The 16979-nt window shown below is 46.6% G+C and overlaps 1 protein-coding gene across 4 annotated transcripts in view; it reads left to right on the top strand.

Moving 5' to 3' along the window:
• LOC121285312 (dehydrogenase/reductase SDR family member 9-like) overlaps positions 1–16979 on the top strand; it is a 66087-nt gene that overhangs the window by 28807 nt on the left and 20301 nt on the right. For all 4 annotated transcript variants that reach the window (XM_041201767.1, XM_041201766.1, XM_041201765.1 and 1 more), the window contains exons 2-3: positions 5817–6154; positions 13748–14006. In XM_041201767.1, coding sequence (XP_041057701.1) covers positions 5842–6154; positions 13748–14006 — 572 coding nt within the window. In that variant the 5' untranslated portion in view covers positions 5817–5841. The remainder of the gene's footprint in view (positions 1–5816; positions 6155–13747; positions 14007–16979) is intronic.

The following is a 16979-nucleotide window of genomic DNA, read 5'->3' as shown; positions in this document are numbered from 1 at the left end:
TCCCAATCACTTTGCTGATGATCGAGAGTAGATTGATGGGACAGTAATTGGATTTGGATTGGATTTGTCCTGCTTTTTGTGTACAGGACATACCTGGGCAGTTTTCCACATAGCCAGGTAGATGCCAGTTTTGCAGCTATACTGGAACAGCTTGGCTAGAGGCATGGCAAATTCTGCATCTCTAATCTTCAGTACAATTGCTGGAATATTGTCAGGGCCCATAGCCTTTTGCAGTGCCCAGTGCCTTCAGCCGTTTCTTGATATCACGTGGAGTGAATCACATTGTATGGTAAGTTGAATAGTTTTCCTGGATGGCATGAATTGTGAATCCTCCTGAATGATAGAACCCACATCCTTCCTACCTATCCCTACCATTACCCTGCATGTCACACCATCTCATGGGAGCGGATCTTTAGGATCAAAATCCTATTTAGATATTTCACCAGCATAAATCCAGACAGAAACAAATCATAGATGTCAGAATATGGTCTCTATTAGCATTAGTTATGCCAGCCCTGAGAGAACCCCCAGTTGTACATGGGACCTCAGTTAAAAGGACTTCCCGCTAAATGCGCCCGTGATGCCAGACCCTCCAAGGTGGACTACGTTCTGTGAAGCAATTAGTTATCACTGGATAGATATAAGAAGTGAATTCCTCCATATTAACCATCATAACCATCAGTTTTTTATTACACATTCTCAAATTACTCTAGAAATTGATGGTATTTAGAAAGCAGTGTTCATTTATAGGCAGGTCCTGAATCCAAGAACTCTTCATCTGAGGATTGACAGGAGCTTGCTTCTTGAATAACATTTTCAGTATCCTTAGCTACCATCTATTCTTCCTCATACTGTAGGTTTCATCCAGTGATTCTTAATGTATCTCTAACTGCATATCTTACTCAAGCTGAGTTGGTGCTTGAATTTGAGTACATGAGTGACATACTGTACAAGGTGGATGAGCCCAAAGACACTTCAGATTGCTGCTCCTCAGCCATCAATCTAGAAGGACAATGAGAAGAAGCTTATAAAGAAGTAAGAACTTGGAGGCAAAATTTGATGGCTCCCACAACTGAGCATGGAGATTATGATGTGCGATTAACCTGTGCCCATTGCTTTTGATGTATGCAGTACATAAACTTACTGCTGCCTGCTGATTTAAATCATTTTAATGTCCAACTCAGTGCTAAATATGCAGTTGAGTGGTCGCACATCTTAACAGGAGACCCAAGGTCAAGCAAGGTGAGTATCATCTAAAGCTAGCCCCCATTACATAAAAGTAGCCTGCACCTCTTAAAGAGAAAGTGCATTCTGGCAGAACAGGGCTGGAAGTGTCTAGGGACCAGAGTCTGACCTGCAAGAGAAGTGGCTTATGACAGAAAAGGGGAGAGCATGGGATGAAAGCTTCTCAGGCACCATACTGGAGGCCTTAGCGCAGAAGATGGAGAAAAGGAGAGATGCCCACTTTCTACACAGGGCCAGGAAGCCCTCCAGGCAGACATTGCAAAGGCAGTCAAACCAGAAAGCTATCATGGTTAATGCAAGTCAAGCCTCAAGGACCTGGATGCAGTGCTCCAGGAAGTTCAATGACCTTAAGTAATTGGTCAAGTTCAGTGACTGTATTTTCAAATGTAATATCCTACCCACTGAACCATTAGCTTCAGACACTACTCAATTCACCTCACCCCCGCCACTCAGCAACTAACAATCTCTCTCAATCATGGTTAATACCTTTCATAGCTTCACTCAGCTCTCACGCACTTAGCACTGCTGTAAGCCGCACATCCACATCTCACAGCTTGCACACATTGCCAGCGAAAATGCCCTATCTGTTCCTTTTAATAGCTTAAAAACTTTGATCAAATCACATGAAATTCCAGGGAATACAATCCTAGCGCGTGTATTATTTTCCCTTGTAACTTAATACATGGAATTCAGGTATCACTCTAGTAAACCTATGATGAACGCCTTCCAAAATTAATGGCCCCTATCTTTCAGTCTTCAGATCATCAGAGACCAGACATATGATCCTAGGTGTGTGTCAATACCCCATGGAAGCTCCTACGCACTGATCTTCATGGGAATTGCCTGGGAAGTTTCAACTTCCGATGGGCCATTCCCTGCTCCCCGGTACTCTCTACAAAAACTCAGAGTCAGAGACTTCAGAGAGTTCCAAAGCACTTACCTGGAAAGTCCAGGAAATGTTAGACAGAAAAAACCTAGACTAACTCCTGAGTAATGACACAACTGACTGCCCATTCACTCACACTGACCTTGCAGATGACCTCCCCGATATCCCAAAAATATCCCGACTATTCCCTCAACACACGACTACGCCTGACCTCCCGAATGCCCCCGACCCGACTAATCCCCTGACCCCGGCTACCTCAACTACCCCTCCAACTCAACCCCACCCAACCACATCCCCAGACCACCCAACTACCCCCGTCCAACCTGATCACCCCCTCCACCCAACCACCTCCCCCAACCTGACCTGACTAGTCCCTGACCTGACTATCTCCACCTACCCACTCACTGATCTAACTACCTACCACCCTACCCATCTACCCACTCTACCCATACAGTCAATCATCCGCTCACCCCTTCACTAACAGTCATCCATTCACCCATTCGCTAACACTCACATGGGACACTTAAACTCACCAAACAGCAGCTGGTGCCCTAAAAAAGGGGCATGTCCGTCTTCCCCCTGATGCTGCAGTGCTGAGATGGAGTTCTTCAAGGGACACAGTGCTTCACACTTCTGGAGCAGCCGGGCTTGGAAGACTCGGTAAGAAATATAGAGCAGCGTTGAGGCATGGAGAAGTTTGAGCAGAGCAACAATATGATGATTGCCATACCATGCAAGATCTGAACCAGTACGTACTTCCTCAGGTGTGGCTGCCAGAGCTGCTCACATACCCCAGCAGCTGTGGTCTAATCAGGGCTTTGTAAAATTGAATCCTGACGTCTACCCCCTGGTCATTTAGACATTAGACTTTTTGACTCTTTTCTGTACCTGTTCATGACTTTTTAATTATATATGTATCTTGAGGGTCCCCTCAAACCTCTTTGAACCTGCACTGTTGTCAGCTATTCACCATTTAGAAAGTATCCTGTTCTATTCTGTTTAAGTGCAAAGTGGCTGACCTCATATTTCCCACAGTTTTGCACATTAACTTTATCTGCCTATTTACTTTAGTACTATTATGCTTCCATCTAAACTGCTCACAATGCAGCCTATATTTGTGTCATCACCAGATTTGGATATGTGGATTTCTAACTTATCATGCAAGTCATTAATAAATATGCTAAATAGTTAGATTACACAGATCCACAGGCACTAGTCACATCTTTCCAATTAGAATACCTTTCCATTATCTTTACACTTTGTCTCCTGCCACTTAGCCAGTTTCCTAACCAGGTCAAAAATTTGCCATCAACTCCATAAACTTAAACTTTAGCTAACAGTCTCAAACGAGGGGGCTTATCAAGTGCCCTCTGGAAATCCATATAAATAATCTCCATAGACATTCCCCTGTCAACTAATTTAGTTACCTCTTCAAAATTTCAATCAGGTTTACCAGGCGTAGCATACCGTTTACAATTCCATGTTGAGTCTCTTTGATAAACTGAAAATTTTTACAGCGTCCAATCATGGAACATGAACCTGCTGTCCTCTCTCAGGGTGAAAGCATTCATCCTCTCACCACTGCCATTCCATCAGTGTTGTTGATGTTGCCTGTCAGCCAGCCAGCCTAGACTGCTGCCACCCATGCTGAAATGGTGCAGTCTGAAGCCAGATCTTCTAGGGCCAGAGCTGCTTGAGGTCACCCTCCAAGGCAATCTGCAGTGTCTATCACTGAAATTCAGCAGCTTTCCACCAGCCATGCTGCAGCCACTGGGGTAGAACGGCATAGGAACACTAGGACAGGCAAAGGCACACAGAAGACAGGCACTAAATGAATGCACAAGGGTGATTAGTTGATGTTTGCATACAATATTGGATGGTTGGTTTAAACATTTGGTTGGGATTATTTATTTTGTGGTGGTTTTTATTTTAGCATTGTTGCCAAGATGATTCTGTCATGGTCAGTAACAGAGGGAAGGTTTGGTGTGGCACTGTTGTTGAATGGGGAATTGGGATTGTGCTCACTGGTACCACAATTTGATGAGTCAAACACAGATTAGAAAGGGACTGTGATGATTCACTTTTCTGTCTGCCTCCTCTTCTTCCTCCTCCTCAGTTGGTTACCATTTAATTGGTGGAAAGGGCTGTGCCCTCATGATGGTGAGTCATGTAACATGACTATAATGAATCTAGACATGCACTCTGCTGAGTGCTGCAGGGCTCTTCCAGAGCAGTTCGGGCAGTGAGCGCTGTTTAAGCATTCCAGTAGTCTGCTCAATGACATTTCATGTGGCAACATTGCTATCCTGTGTGTGTGTGTATGTGTGTGTGTGTAGTTGTGCACCTGAGTTATGAGCTATGTCGTCAGTGGACAGCCCTTGTCACCCAGTAGCCACCCTCTGGTTTATAGTGGTTGCTCAAATGCAGATGGTATAGTGGATTGCCATAGAATGAAGACTTCCACCAGGTTACCTACTGACTGTTGATCTGCATGATATGCTGAGCATGGTCACACATCAGCTGTGCACTGAGGGATGGAACCACTCTAGTTGCCATACATTTTGGGGTTGATGGTGTATGTACAGTCAATTGCACTCTGCATCATTGATAAAGCCTGAAATCCTTGTGAAGCTTGGTGTTCACTCTTCCTGCTCACATCTAAAAGAACAGGCTGAGAGTGCCTCAGCTCAACTTCTCATCTGAAAAGCAGCATCTCTGACAGTTCATAAGTCCCTCAGTACTGCACTAAATTGTCAGCCTAGTGCTCAAGTGGCCAGTGGAGGCTCAAAACCATGTTATGTTTCACAATCAAGAATGTTACAACCGCTGAACTAAGGTTGGCACTCAAACATATGAACACACTCCTTATAATAGATTTTGGCTGCCAACAAAGGCTATGCTATAGCTTAACAGAGCTTGGTAAACTGCCTGTTGACAGAATACTTGAGTGTTTGAAAATATTTTTGGGGACCAAATAGCTGCAATAATGGATACTTGCTGTGATGCAGATTAGTAACTTTCCTATCCACCTCCAATGAACTCAACATATGTTAAAATAAATATTTGTATTTATAAAGCATCTTTTTGGGGCAACCCAAAATGCTCTTTTGATAATTAAGTACTTTTTGAAGTGTAGTCACTGTTGTGGTGTAGAAAACATCATGCATTTCTGTGATTTAATCAGCAAATTACAATGAAATATAGGGATTCTTCAGTTTTAATGTAAAAGATGAACTTTCTTTCCCCCACCCAATGTTGGAGTGTTTGTGGGAAAGTTTTTAATTATCTTCATAAAATTTGTTGCTGCTACCTCAGCACGTTATTAACACAAATCTGTGACTTCCCAAAGGAAAAAACAGTAAAATCTGGAACTAAAGGGTACCAGTTAAACTTGTCAGAACTGGAATGGGTGCTAGTGCTATTGATTTTTACTGGGATTTGACAATTTTGAATTGGTTTTTCGTTCTGGGAATTTCTCAGTTTTATCCTTTTAGCAGCTTCATTTTCTGGCCTAGCCCTTCATACATTTGGATCTTTTTTTTATTCTTGGAGATCTTCTTGTGAAATGCAATGCCACAGGCAATTTCATGAGAATATCATACAAACCATTGTTTTTTATGCTGCAGAATTTCAGTATTGTACCTGGCTTTAGAGTTCGTTTCTTAAGTCACTTTTTTGTTTTCAGTTCCTCGTCATTTACTCACAAGGACATGTTAGAATACATTCTGGGCTTCCTCTTAATCTGGTTTCTATGCTGGTGGATGCGAGACAAACTTAGAGTGGGAAAGGTCTCAGACAAGTATGTATTCATCACTGGATGCGATACTGGCTTTGGAAATCTGGCTGCAAAAATCCTTGATGTAGGTGGATTTCGAGTACTTGCTGGGTGCCTGACTGAGGAAGGGGCTCAAAATTTAAGGAAAGAGACGTCAAGCAGGTTGAAAACAATCCCGTTGGATATTACAAAATCAGATAGCATCGAGAATGCAGCTGACCTGATCAAGATGGAGGTGGGAAAGAGGGGTAAGTGCAATGTAAAGGATTCCCCCAGCTACTGATTTAACATCATTTAAAAATGATATATAATTTATATACAGCTATTTCTCATACATATTTCATATAACATAATATATACTGAATACTGAAAAAAGTTATAATTTATAAAAAATGGATCAGTTGGAGGATAGTGAGAAGAAAGCATATAGAGTGAGAAATTCAACTCTGCAGCGCCACCTCCAGCTGAGGCCTGGCACCATTTTGCTGGGGCACTACCATTTGCTTCTACAGTGACAGCGCAGCACAGCCTCTTGAGAAGGGCACCTGTGCATTGGGAGATTGTGAAGTAGTGCCATCCTGACATTACATAACCCAATCAGCTGCTCCGACAAAAGGATCCATAATTTTGGACCATGAGAGTCCAGACAGTATGGTCATTTATCATAATAATAAAAACAAAAAAACTGCGGATGCTGGAAATCCAAAACAAAAACAGAATTACCGGGAAAAACTCAGCAGGTCTGGCAGCATCGGCGGAGAAGAAAAGAGTTGACGTTTCGAGTCCTCATGACCCTTCGACAGAACTTGAGTTCGAGTCCAAGAAAGAGCTGAAATATAAGCTGGTTTAAGGTGTGTGTGTGGGGGGCGGAGAGATAGAGAGACAGAGAGGTGGAGGGGGGGGTGTGGTTGTAGGGACAAACAAGCAGTGATAGAAGCAGATCATCAAAAGATGTCAACGACAATAGTACAATAGAACACATAGGTGTTAAAGTTAAAGTTGGTGATATTATCTAAACGAATGTGCTAATTAAGAATGGATGGTAGGGCACTCAAGGTATAGCTCTAGTGGGGTTTTTTTTATAATGGAAATAGGTGGGAAAAGGAAAATCTTTATAATTTATTGGAAAAAAAAGGAAGGGGGAAACAGAAAGGGGGCGGGGATGGGGGAGAGAGCTCACGACCTAAAGTTGTTGAATTCAATATTCAGTCCGGAAGGCTGTAAAGTCCCTAGTCGGAAGATTAGGTGTTGTTCCTCCAGTTTGCGTTGGGCTTCACTGGAACAATGCAGCAAGCCAAGGACAGACATGTGGGCAAGAGAGCAGGGTGGAGTGTTAAAATGGCAAGCGACAGGGAGGTTTGGGTCATTCTTGCGGACAGACCGCAGGTGTTCTGCAAAGCGGTCGCCCAGTTTACGTTTGGTCTCTCCAATGTAGAGGAGACCACATTGGGAGCAACGACTGCAGTAGACTAAGTTGGGGGAAATGCAAGTGAAATGCTGCTTCACTTGAAAGGAGTGTTTGGGTCCTTGGACGGTGAGGAGAGAGGAAGTGAAGGGGCAGGTGTTGCATCTTTTGCGTGGGCATGGGGTTGTGCCATAGGAGGGGGTTGAGGAGTAGGGGGTGATGGAGGAGTGGACCAGGGTGTCCCGGAGGGAGCGATCCCTACGGAATGCCGATAAGGGGGGTGAAGGGAAGATGTGTTTGGTGGTGGCATCATGCTGGAGTTGGCGGAAATGGCGGAGGATGATCCTTTGAATGCGGAGGCTGGTGGGGTGATAAGTGAGGACAAGGGGGACCCTATCATGTTTCTGGGAGGGAGGAGAAGGCGTGAGGGCGGATGCGCGGGAGATGGGCCGGACACGGTTGAGGGCCCTGTCAACGACCATGGGTGGAAAACCTCGGTTAAGGAAGAAGGAGGACATGTCAGAGGAACTGTTTTTGAATGTAGCATCATCGGAACAGATGCGACGGAGGCGAAGGAACTGAGAGAATCCGCCGTCTTCGTCTCCGGGCTCACTTCTTTGGGCAGGAGTCCTCTCCCTGTTCAACGGATCCTTTTACCCATCTCCAATATTCTCCCTCCACCTGGACCCCTCCCTCTGGATTCTTACCTTCTCTCGATCTTTTCATTGAGAACTGTCGGCGCGACATTAGTCGTCTCAATTTCTCTGCTCCTCTCACCCATTCTAACCTGTCTCTCTCTGAACTTACTGCACTCCATTCTCTCAGGTCCAACCCTGACATTGTCATCAAATCCGCTGACAAGGGTGGTGCTGTTGTTGTCTGGCGCACTGACCTCTACCTCGCGGAGGCTGAGTGTCAACTCGCAGACACTTCCTCCTACCTCTCCCTGGACCATGACCCCACCACTGAACATCAAGCCACTGTTTCCAGGACTGTCACTGACCTCATCTCCTCTGGGGATCTCCCTCCCACAGCTTCCAACCTGATAGTCGCCCAACCTCGGACGGCCCGCTTCTATCTCCTACCCAAAATCCACAAACAGAACTGCCCCGGTAGACCGATCGTCTCAGCTTGCTCCTGCCCCACAGAACTCATTTCTCATTATCTTGACTCCCTTCTCTCTCCCCTTGTCCAGTCCCTTCCCACCTACATCCGTGATTCCTCTGACACCTTACGTCACATCAACAATTTCCAGTTCCCTGGCCCCTACCGCTTCCTCTTCACCATGGACGTCCAATCCCTCTACACCTCCATCCCCCATCAGGATGGTCTGAGGGCCCTTAGCTTCTTCCTCGAACAGAGGCCCGAACAATCCCCATCTACCACTACTCTCCTCTCTCTGGCTGAACTTATTCTCACACTGAACAATTTCTCCTTCAACTCCTCTCACTTCCTCCAAATAAAAGGTGTGGCTATGGGTACCCACATGGGCCCCAGCTATGCCTGTCTCTTTATGGGGTATGTGGAACATTCCTTGTTGCAGTCCTACTCCGGCCCCCTCCCACAACTCTTTCTCCGGTACATCGATGATTACTTCGGTGCCGCTTCATGCTCTCGTCAGGACTTGGAAAAATTTATTAATTTTGCTTCCAATCTCCACCCCTCCATCATTTTCACATGGTCCATCTCTGACACTTCCCTTCCCTTCCTTGACCTCTCTGTCTCAATCTCTGGTGATAGACTGTCCACCAATATCCATTACAAACCCACCGACTCCCACAGCTATCTCGACTACAGCTCCTCACACCCCGCTTCCTGTAAGGACTCCATCCCATTCTCTCAGTTCCTTCGCCTCCGTCGCATCTGTTCCGATGATGCTACATTCAAAAACAGTTCCTCTGACATGTCCTCCTTCTTCCTTAACCGATGTTTTCCACCCATGGTCGTTGACAGGGCCCTCAACCGTGTCCAGCCCATCTCCCGCGCATCCGCCCTCACGCCTTCTCCTCCCTCCCAGAAACATGATAGGGTCCCCCTTGTCCTCACTTATCACCCCACCAGCCTCCGCATTCAAAGGATCATCCTCCGCCATTTCCGCCAACTCCAGCATGATGCCACCACCAAACACATCTTCCCTTCACCCCCCTTATCGGCATTCGGTAGGGATCGCTCCCTCCGGGACACCCTGGTCCACTCCTCCATCACCCCCTACTCCTCAACCCCCTCCTATGGCACAACCCCATGCCCACGCAAAAGATGCAACACCTGCCCCTTCACTTCCTCTCTCCTCACCGTCCAAGGACCCAAACACTCCTTTCAAGTGAAGCAGCATTTCACTTGCATTTCCCCCAACTTAGTCTACTGCAGTCGTTGCTCCCAATGTGGTCTCCTCTACATTGGAGAGACCAAACGTAAACTGGGCGACCGCTTTGCAGAACACCTGCGGTCTGTCCGCAAGAATGACCCAAACCTCCCTGTCGCTTGCCATTTTAACACTCCGCCCTGCTCTCTTGCCCACATGTCTGTCCTTGGCTTGCTGCATTGTTCCAGTGAAGCCCAACGCAAACTGGAGGAACAACACCTAATCTTCCGACTAGGGACTTTACAGCCTTCCGGACTGAATATTGAATTCAACAACTTTAGGTCGTGAGCTCTCTCCCCCATCCCCACCCCCTTTCTGTTTCCCCCTTCCTTTTTTTTCCAATAAATTATAAAGATTTTCCTTTTCCCACCTATTTCCATTATAAAAAAAAACCCCACTAGAGCTATACCTTGAGTGCCCTACCATCCATTCTTAATTAGCACATTTGTTTAGATAATATCACCAACTTTAACTTTAACACCTATGTGTTCTATTGTACTACTGTCGTTGACATCTTTTGATGATCTGCTTCTATCACTGCTTGTTTGTCCCTACAACCACACCACCCCCCCCTCCACCTCTCTGTCTCTCTATCTCTCCGCCCCCCAACACACACACCCTAAACCAGCTTATATTTCAGCTCTTTCTTGGACTCGAACTCAAGTTCTGTCGAAGGGTCATGAGGACTCGAAACGTCAACTCTTTTCTTCTCCGCCGATGCTGCCAGACCTGCTGAGTTTTTCCAGGTAATTCTGTTTTTGTTTTGGTCATTTATCATGCTGCTGACAAGAAGCCTTAAGCTGTATGTAATATGATCCCTGCACTAGCTTCCCTTAAAGGATCAGGCACTTATACTGCAGCTAAAGTAATTTTTAAGAACTTCTGCTGCAGAAAAGTGTCTGGAAATAATCTGCATTGTTTTCGGAGATGTTGTGCAGAGTTTCTGGGTTTACCAGAGAATGTTGCTGCACTGCCTCACAGAGAGGGCACGGCAGGAGGTGACCTGCAACAGGTAGGGGGAGGGCAGCAAGGGTAGTGCTTCTGGGTCTGCAGGATGACAGGGAGATGGAACAGAGTCCGTGGAGAGGGAAAGCTCTGCACAATGTCTTCTGCCGAGTTGGATTTGGATACCTCCATGCTCCCTGTCAGTGAATGGCAACTATCTGGCAGGCCAACAATGCCCCCAGCAATATGGTTGTGCATCTGCCGTGTCTCCTGTATGCTCCATCATCAAGGTCCTTATGTGAACCCTCCGGAGCAGAATTTGCCTGCGATCTCACCCTACTGGAAAAAGAGCTATTCTTTCTGCATGGCTCGACTGCAGCTTACTTGTTCCTGGATGACTCAGCAAATGCTAATCCCAACTTTGTACCAGCCTTCAAGGTTTGTGCTGTGCCAGTATCTGACCTGGTGGCTGTGAGTGTGTAATCAAATGGCAAGGCCTCACCTTCGTTGGTACTGTGCTGTTGCTCTCTCTCTTCCTCCATGGACTGCTGTGGCTGGAATGGGAAGCAAGCGGCCCATGACCACACCACCTTGGTTTGCCCTTTTTGCCAAACAGCAGGATGAAGGTGTACTGGGAGTTGAGAAGTTAAGAAATGTCCTCAGTGATGTTGGGTGTCATGGACTCTGTTGTATTTGACCCCGTGATGCTGAGGGGCACAGGAGATGCAAGTATTCAGCTCCGCTCTTTTCTATTGTGTGCCACCTTATACTGCAAGACCGAGGGCAGAATGTCAATGATTGTGGGTTGGATTATACACTCACCCACTGGTGGGTCTGAAGGCGGAGGGGGGGGCATGTGAATAGTGAATTCAATGGCCGGCCTACCAGAAACCTACTTGTATGCTCCTACTCCTCCATAACATTACCAGTGGCAAGCACAAAGTGGGGTTGGACGGCCCACTCATCAGTGGACCATTTGAGATCCTTAAGTGGGCAATTAATGCCCACTTAAGGGCCTCATCTGCCACTGCTTAGATTTGGGAGAGGCCCATGACAAGTTCCCAACCTGGTAGGTTGCCGTGTGTGGCCTGTTTGCAGGCAGAGAGAGTTCCCTTATTAACGGCCCCTTGGGCTCATCAGAGAAGCCCCCCCCCCCAAACAAATGTGTAACCCTTCCCCCAGATTTCCCTTTCCCCTCCCACCCCCATCCTCTCAAATCTCTGCCCCCTACCTCCATCACCGGAGGCTTTCAGCTTTACACCTGGGAGACGCTGGACTCAGCTGCTGGATTTGATCCCATACAATTCGCCTACTCGAGCAGCACTACCTGCAGTACAGGCAATGGCCAATACTCGTGCAATGCTGGTGCTGGAGAGCTGCTAGCATCGGATTGGCTGGCAGCTCCCCGAGGCAGGGTGTCCTGTCCCTGAGGGGGCAGAAGCCCTGTCTCCATTCTATTAATGGCCAATTGGCTGTAAAATTGCAGCAGGGCAGTTGTTATTCCCCTGGGATTGTTCCACACTGACATTTTAGCTGGGAGGATGGGGATCATGGCACCAGCCCTTGTAGCACTGTGTTTGGATAATATTCCTGCCATAGCTGAATAATATGTGGAAGCAGCAAAAATTGCATGTGAGGTTTGCAACAGTGGTAGGTATATGAGGATGAGGTGGAGCATCGAGCTGTTATTTATGAGCCTTGAGTGCCAGGGAGAGCTATTGAGTGAGTAATGTGGATGTGGGGCATTGAGAGTTTGGTAGTGAATTGGATAGATGTCATGAGAGCTTTCATTCCATGACCTTAATAACCGGGGTGAAGTAATCACCCTGGGATTGAGATCAGACTTCAGGTGTGGACCTTCCTGGCCTCTTGGTTGCTCCTCCCTTCAGAGGATGATTCTTGAGGATCTGTTAGCTCCAGTAGAACCATGGCACCTCTCCTCCTACCCACATCCACCACAAATGACTCCAGTCACACATCTTTCATCCTAGAATCCTTTTTCTGCCTGGGTGTTTCATTTTTCATCTTTTAAAGGGAAGCTGAACTGAAAAATATTTAACAGAGACAGCCTGCCTTCAACACTGCCATCAAGCAGCACTTGCTTAGTAATAGCCTGCTCATTGAAGCTCAGTTTGGGTTCCGCCAGGATCACTCAGCTCCTAACCTCATTACAGACTTTGTTCAAACATGGACAAAAGAGCTGAACTCCAGAGGTGAGGTGAGAGTGACTGCCCTTGACATCAAAGCAACATTTGACCGAGTGTGGCATCAAGGGGCCCTAGCAAAACTGGAATCAATGGGAATTGGGGAAAACTCTCCATTGGTTGGAGTCATACCTAGCACAAAGGAAGATGGTTGTGGTGTTGGCGGTCAGTCATCTCAGTTCCAGGACATCGCTGCAGGAGTTCCTCAGGGTAGTGTCCTAGGCCCAACCATCTTCAGCTACTTCACCAATGCTATTCCTTCCATCAAAATGTCAGATGTGGAGATGTTCACTGATGATTGCACAATGTTCAGCACCATTCAGGACTCCTCAGATACTGAAGCAGTCCATGTCCAAATGCAGCAAGACCTGGACAATATCCATGCTTGGGCTGACAAGTGGCAAATAACATTCATGCCACACAAGTGCCAGGCAATAACATTCTCCAACAAGAGAGAACCTAACCATCACCCCATGACATTCAATGGCATTACCATCACTGAATCCCCCACTAACCACATCCTGGGGGTTACCATTGACCAGAAACTGAATTGGATCAGCCATATAAATACTGTGGCTACAAGAGCACGTCAGAGGCTAGGAATCCTGCGGCGAGTAATTCACTTCCTGACTCCCCAGCATGTCCACCATCTACAAGGCACAAGCCAGGAGTGCGATGGAATACTCACCACTTGATGGGCAATAAATGCTTAGCTGGCCAGGGATACCTACATCCCATGAATGAATTTTAAAAAATGCCCTTCAAGCCACTCGGTTCAAGGACAATTAGGCATGCTGACCTTGCCGGCAACGTCCACACCCCATGAAAGAATAAAAGCAAAATTATTTGGGGCAAATATGGAAGGTGTTATATAAATGCAAATTATTGTTGTATAAGTGTAATTGTCCTTAATTTGTTCCTACAGGTCTATGGGGATTGATAAACAATGCTGGAATAGCTGGAATACTCTGTCCCACAGACTGGTTACAAATTGAACATTTCAGAAGACCTATTGAAGTTAATTTATTAGGACCAATTGAAATGACATTAAAATTGCTACCTTTGATTAAAAAAGCCAGGGGAAGAATAGTGAATGTAAGCAGTGTGCTTGGTCGATTATCTCTGACTGGCGGAGGATATTTCCCATCGAAATTTGGGATGGAAGCTTTCAATGATAGCTTAAGGTGAGGATATCATGCATTTATAAGGCATTTAAAGGAGAATGCAGCAAGAAAATAACAAACATCAAATACATATAGACATTTTTTCTTCTTAGTCCCTCGATATCGAGGATGACGTTCTTGCACTTTGGTTTGATGGGTTCTGAAATAGATGACAAGTCCAACGGGTGATCTGCACACTCTGCCACATGTGGGGCAGGTGCTGCTTGAGGGTTGGGTAGATGGGCTGTTTGGAGGTCTGTGTGCTTCCTCCCGTGTCTCAACTTTGCCTCTGTGCTTGGTGACCACTTGAACAAGACTTCTCCATTTTGGTCAGTAACAAACTAGGTCCTCCCATGGCTTAGTGGGTATGTCTGACCTCTTCTGGGATTCCTCCTGGGAGTCTTATGCCAACCCGAGCTCCGAGTAGAGCAATTGCTTCAGGAGTCCGATGTCAGGTTTACGAGCAACATTTCCGACCCAGCAGAGCTGATTTTGAGCGATTAGTGCCTCAATGCTGGGTAAGTTGGCCTGGGAGATGATGCTGTTGTTGGGTGCTGCATTTCTTGCTACTGGATTTGGAGGATCTTGCGACTGGTGACACTTCTTCAGTGCTTTGAGGTCCTTGCTGCATGTCGTCCAAGTCCCTGAAGCAAATAGGATCGTGGGGATCAGAAGTAGACTAAGGGTGGGATTTTCAGGCCCTGCCCATGGCAGGCATCATGGCGGGCGAGAATGGAAAATATCACGAGATCGGAAAAATCAGTTTACTGCCATTGTAAAAGCAGTCCAGGATCATTCGCTCCAGCCATCAATGGCAGGCCGCATTTCCTGCTGCAGCAGGTCGGCAACATCAGTTTGATACATTGGCATCTCGTTATAAGGGCTGCTCGCCAGAATCATCCCCTCACACTGAATCAACAGGGCACGTCAGCGTTCACTTAGACTGACATATTTCATAGCAGTTTATAAGCGGCTTGCGCCTGGTGACCTGCGCTTCACTCATGACTTTGAGGTTTGTTCACCTACCTTGCATTGCGCAATGATCGCAGAAATTCAGACTCACCACCAGGCTTCACAGGCAGCACAACATCACTTTCAGGGGAGTGCCAGAGGCAAGTTTCTACTTACCAGGCCGGCAGTAAGGTAGTGGTGGCTTTTAATGGGCTGGAGGGTAAGGCCGCCACTGGGGAAGCGGGGGGCAAACTTGCCTGAGGCAAGGGAAAGGGCTGCAAGGTAAGGCCTCCACTGGGGAAGGTGGCAAAATTCACCTGAGGCAAGGGAAGGGGCTGCAGGAACAAAAACAGAAAATGCTGGAAAATCTCAGCATCACCTGCGGAAAGAGAAACAGAGTTTACATTTTGAGCTATATGACTCTTCTTCAGAGCTAAAGAGAAGGAGAAATACAATAGATTTTACACTGTTTAAGAGAGGGTGAAGCAAGTGGAGCAAAATAGAATGTCAGGGATAGGTGGGAGCTCAGGGGAGATTGACAAAGATGTCATGGAAACAGGACAAAGGAAGTGTTAATGGTACTGTTAAAGACTAAAGAAGTTGCTGATAGTGGAATAAAATTAAGATAGCAATGTATTAATAGCAGAACAAAGGTCAGTGCTTTGTGAAAGCACAACATAGAAACAAGTGACAGATGATCCTGTGGTGGGGGGCAGTGTTGGGGAAAAATGATGAAAAAAAGGATAATGAATTCTTAAAAAAATGTATTAAAAAATGAATAACTAAATAAAAAATAAAAATAAATAACAATTTTAAAAATTGATTAAAAAAGGGGTAAAGATGGAGGAGAGAGTTCATGGTCTGAAGTTGTTGAACTCAAATGTTAAGTCCAGAAGGCTGTAAAGTGCCTTGTCGGAAGATGAGGTGATGTTCCTCCAGTTTGTGTTGAGCTTCACTGGAACATTGCAGCAGGCCAAGGACGGACATGTGGGCATGAGAGCAGGGTGGTGTGTTGAAATGGCAAATGACAAGAAGGTCTGGGTCAGGCTTGCAGACTGAGTGAAGATGTTCCCCAAAGTGATCACCCAATCTGAGTTTAGTCTCTCCAAAGTAGAGGAGACTATATTAGGAGCAGCAAATGCAACAGGCCAAATTCAAGGAAGTGCAAGTGAAGCACAGCTTCACCTGAAAGGAATATTTGAAGCCTTGGGCGGTGAGGAGGGAGGAGGTAATGGGGCAGGTGTTGCACCTTCTGTGATTGCATAGGAAGGTGCCGTGGGGAGGGGATGAGGAGTTAGCGGTGATGGAGGAGTGGACCAGGGTGTCAAGGTGGGAATGGTCCCTACAGAATGCTGACAGGGGGGTGGGTGAGCGGAAGATGTGTTGGTGGTGGTATCGTGTCGGAGTTGGCGGAACTGGCAGAGGACGAACCATTGAATGCGGAGGCTGGTGTGAAAAGTGGGGACAAGGAGGACCCTATCATGGTTCTGGGAGGGTCAAAAGAGTCAAGATAGAAAGAAACCAGTTCCATGGGGCAGGAAAAGGCTGACACAATGGGTCTACCAGGATAGTCCTGTTCATGGATTTTGGGAAGGAGGTAGAAGTGGGATGAATGGGGTTGGGAGATTATGAGGTTAGAAGCTGTGGAAGGAAGGTCTCCAGAGGAGATGAGGTCAGTGACAGTTCTGGAAACAATGGCTTGACATTTGGTGGTGCGGTCATGATCCAGGGGGAGGTAGGAAGATGTGTTAAGAGGGGCTGCAGGGCAAGGGCTCCACTGAGGGGTAACAGTGGGGAAGGTAGTACTCAGACACATGACTGGGGGGTGGGGGGGTGGGGGCAGGGGGCAGGATGGTAGTGTGTGGTGGGGAAGCGCCCACAATGCCAAGATGGGGAGAGAGTTGGTTACAGAACGACTTAAGTAACTTTGGGCCAGAATGGGACAATGGCTAAGTGAAGAAGCACTTCAATGTTGAGCTTGCAAAGACTGTCCTTGTCCCACTCAAGGCAGGGGGAGGGCCTGTCAGTCCAGTCTCAGTTGTA

This window comes from Carcharodon carcharias, chromosome 12 (assembly GCF_017639515.1).
Source record: "Carcharodon carcharias isolate sCarCar2 chromosome 12, sCarCar2.pri, whole genome shotgun sequence".
NCBI lineage: Eukaryota > Metazoa > Chordata > Chondrichthyes > Lamniformes > Lamnidae > Carcharodon > Carcharodon carcharias.
This window is presented reverse-complemented; position numbering and strand designations above follow the sequence as displayed.